A 4372-nucleotide genomic window follows, 5' to 3' on the forward strand; every position below is an offset into this window, starting at 1 on the left:
GGTGGTTTCCAGTTATTAAATACAGCCCCTGATTGTGCCTGAACAACTCTAAACCCACTAAGAGGATAAATTAAGTTATGGTGATACAAAAGTTGTTTTAAAACTAGTCTAGCTGTCCCATGCAGAAAATGTAACAAGCTATTACAGTATATGACACCCTTATATCAGTAACTATATCTGTATCCACACTAGGAGCAGTACAAGTATAACTATTTCAGGTTGATATTTATCATTCACCTAACTGAAATGGTTATACTGGCAAAGAATCCATCTATAGGTTAGCGTTTTTGGCCCAAAGTTAATTTGTGATATGCATTTAAGGCAATGAATCCATATCCAAAACTCACAAAACCCATTAATATCCATAGTTTTAGGTCAGGGTTTGTTCAGCCATGCTTCATCCCTGTTTGTAATGAGGTTTAGTTACAGTCATACCCACTGCAAAGCTAAATCACAATATGGTATTACATAATCAGTGTCTATACCTATACTAGTTCACACACCATAACTCCCTGCAGCAACAGTCACCCGTTTCTCCATGCACCTGCAGATGGAAGCGGCTGAGGATTACAATAAGACTCAGTAATACTAAAATTAAGTGAGCAAGCCGTGTTCCATTATGATATCCTGAGATACCTTTATCAGCTGGAATGGAATCATGAATCTATTACAAAATTATTATGGAACTTAATTATCTAAAATTAACTATTAAAGCACATGTGAAGTGTACTAAAGTCCTTAAAAACAAACACTGCAAAGTCCTAAAATAGACCAGCCTAAACATAAACATTTGGCCCTTTTGCTAGGGCTTATTTTTAACAACAATTCTTACCATATTAAATAGCAATTCCTGCCTCTTATTTTCACCATTAACTTTACAGCAAAACTTTAATAATTTCTCCCCTAATCAGCACTACTTTCTCTTTTGGTGGAGGGCATTTACCTTCCAAGTAAATGCTTCCATCCTTGTAACTTTCCTTTACAAGCTAAAAAAAATGCAATACTTCAGGATGAAACAAGTGCCCACTAAAATATTAAAATCACAAGCAACTAAAAATGATAATTTCAAAGATAAAATTGGTAAGTGGGTAAATACTAGTCCATTTAAAATAATTAACATGACCTTCTCTTCATGAACAAAAATCTGATGAGGGAGAAGCAACAATTTTAATTAGCCAATGGGATATTAAAAATGAAGTAAAAACATGGGACTGTGCAGATATGTAACTGGCCAAATCTCCCATTCTTTGGACAAATCCCCACTTCTTTTAACCTGGCAAGGAAAAAGGTGTTGCAACTTTCCATAGTTTTAAAGCATGTTTCTCAACGTGCTATTTAGGGCGCTTTTAGTGACTTTTCATAAACAAATGTGGCTGGGTCATTTCAATTTAAGGTGTAAGTAATAGTTCCAATTTAAGGTCAGTTTGTAAGTGTCAGTTCCATTATAGGACTGCTGGTTACCAAATAAGAGAAAGACATCTTAACTCCTGCAGCACTGAAACAATGTTCTGAACAGATCACTTAAGCCCATCATAACTAGTTCCCTCAATCTTTTTTTTTTTTAAACAAACTTGCTAATATTTTAAAAATCTGTGTTGAAAATCTTTGGAAGATGGAGTTCTGAGGTTGAAAATTTATATATAGAAATTACGCAAAAGTGAAGAGCTGTTCTTAGTGTACGTAAATGCAAGGTACTATGGGTTGTTTTATTTTGTTAAGAACATACTGCAAGTTTTATTTCATTCATGCTATAAAAAAGCCAGATGTCAATCAGTCCATGCGGCTATCATTACACACCACAAGCAAATGAAAGGAAAGGTTATAAAAGCAAGTTGCAATGCAGGCCACTGCAGCTGCCTTAAAATAAAAGAACAAAGAAACAGGAATAAGAGAAATGAAAATACTCACAGGAAAAAGCCAGTATATCTAGGGATTTCAGAGGGACCAAAAAAAATAAAAAAGAAAAGAAAAAGAAAAGATATAGAAGAAAGGAAAATAGGACTTAATACTTGCACAAAGCTCAGAGAAAGATCCCAGTGGAAAAGAGAATAAGAGGGAATAAAAACTATTACTAAGCTACAGAAAACAAATTGTAAATAGGAACTGGAAACAGAAATACTGTAATTCTCCTAGAGTAGTGGCGACATTTTTCCACCAGTTGTTTCTGATGAGAGATATTTCCAAAGACACTGGTGATTCACTGGTGTTTACTTTCAACTTTTACTTTGTTTTTTCATCTAGAAGACTGTTCAGAGGACAGGAATCAGCACTATGGCTTTTTCTGAAAAAATCAGCTCTTACATAATTTAGCTTCCTAAGTGCAACTATGTTAATCATCTTAAAACAAAAGTAATATAAAAAACTACCCAAATGTTCTTCTATCCCTAATCTTGATGACTTCTGGAAGAGCCACAGAAGTCCCCAAAAACAGACAACAGAATTAAACGAAATGTGAAAACAAATTGGGGCAACTCCAGATACACTTTCTTATAACAGTGTGTCAAATAATCTGAATGAAACGAAATATTTCCAGTGAAACCTAGGTTGCCCAGTTGATACAATCCAAAGCGAGACAATGACACCAGGATAAAGGAATATTCAACATAGATTGAGACTTTTACCTCCCATATTCCAAAAGGGTGGCATGAACCTTAGACTCCTCATCTACCAGCTCTTCAGCTCCATCTTGACGTTTGTATTTTCTTTGGGGTTTGTAGACCTCCTGCAAGACAGTGATTGAACTGAATGTTGGTCAAAGACTTCTTCAAAACAGATTTCCTTTTCAATACCTACTTAACTATCAGGCATTCCACATGAAAAGACCTTCACTTTACCATTTGTTTTCTGTAATGACATTAATACATCACTGTTGATCATAAGTTTGCTATAATACCCATTTTCTTTCTTCCCCCCTTTCTTTTTTACTATTTTTTTTCCGCAGAGGCACAAGTTCTTCCACTAGCCATTCAAGCAAATTTGAAAAGATGACCAAAAACAACAAACTAGATGCCTGTTGGAAATGAAAACCTTGTAATTAAACAGAAAACTTTAGTGACTAGAAATTGTATCTTAATTGCTACTTAATTTCGTTTCTAGCCTATTATTGGATAATTAAATTTAATTACTATCTCTTTAATTACTGATGCTTTAGCCAGTCACATTGAAAAGTCACATATATCCTCTCGTAATTCAAGAAGAAAAAATGTGGGGGTCAGAGGGAATAGATAAATCTCCAAGAAGTTCAGCAAGCAAAATTAATCAACACCATATTGTAGCCAAGAGAACTGAATGTTCCAATACAATAAAATACCAGCAGAAAAAAGTCCAATACATATGAACTAGGGTAACCAAGCCAGAACTACACATTTTTGGACTTACAGTTAAGTATGGCTAGGTATAGGCATTATAGTTAGGTATGACTTTTTCTTTAAACTGATAAAGATATAGAGGGATAACCATTAGTGTGAACACAGATGGTTTATATTGTGTTAGCTCATTATTCTTCCCCACATGTAAAACAGGTATAGTAGCATGAACATACATATATCAGTAATTCCACCATACCGATAAGCAGTAAAGCAGTTTAAAGCAGTAAATTACTTTTACACATAAAAAAAAAAAGATCTAAGTGTGTTTCAGAGAAAAGTACAAGGAAAATAACTAAATCCAAAATACACAATGCTTGGACTGAAGCAACTGTTGCTGCACGTTTGGGATGGAGAGAAATAAGTTAGTGAGGTAGAAATGCATGAGACAATCTGAAACTTGAACAATAATTTTAAAAATATTTAAAATGGATGAGTCAATTAAAAATATAAAAAGAAGAGAAACACAAGCACTGTGTAGTTAGTGATAATAATGGGGAAAATCAACTATTCAAGAGCAGTGTTCTCAACTGGATTTTAAAAGGAATTTTATACTATTTGGCAGTTTTCATAAAGCTCCAATTCCCAGAGGTATTTGACCAAAAAAGAAACTTGACATTTTTCCCCCTACACTGAATTTCTAGCCTTCAATTTCATAAGAACGCTTAAAAATATGAATCGTAAAAGCTCAAAACCAAAAACATTTTAAAAGTTGCTCGTTTATTTTTACGGAAAAGCATTGCATTAAGACATCCCTGAGTTTTAAGGCCTGATATATTAATGCACTACAAGATGAAAAAACAAACAGAAAAGCCAGGCTGATCATTTTAGGAAACTTCAGGAACATGGCAATTTACCACGGGGAATTACAGAGTTTGAAGGCAGGAAGGGACATTGGTCTAACCCGACCTCCTACATAACACAGACCAAGGTTTTTGCCCAGCAATTCCTCTATCACACACACAAATCATCATACACATCATTACACACAGGCATACACATACACA

The 4372-nt window shown here is 34.4% G+C and overlaps 1 protein-coding gene across 1 annotated transcript in view; it reads right to left on the minus strand.

Moving 5' to 3' along the window:
- Positions 1 to 4372, minus strand: part of CCDC93 (coiled-coil domain containing 93) — a 114848-nt gene that overhangs the window by 74834 nt on the left and 35642 nt on the right. The window contains exon 7 of the mRNA XM_019522523.1: positions 2622 to 2722. Coding sequence (XP_019378068.1) covers positions 2622 to 2722 — 101 coding nt within the window. The remainder of the gene's footprint in view (positions 1 to 2621; positions 2723 to 4372) is intronic.

The sequence above is a fragment of the Gavialis gangeticus genome, unplaced genomic scaffold (genome assembly GCF_001723915.1).
Source record: "Gavialis gangeticus isolate Ggan-Ray unplaced genomic scaffold, GavGan_comp1, whole genome shotgun sequence".
Classification (NCBI taxonomy): Eukaryota; Metazoa; Chordata; order Crocodylia; family Gavialidae; genus Gavialis; species Gavialis gangeticus.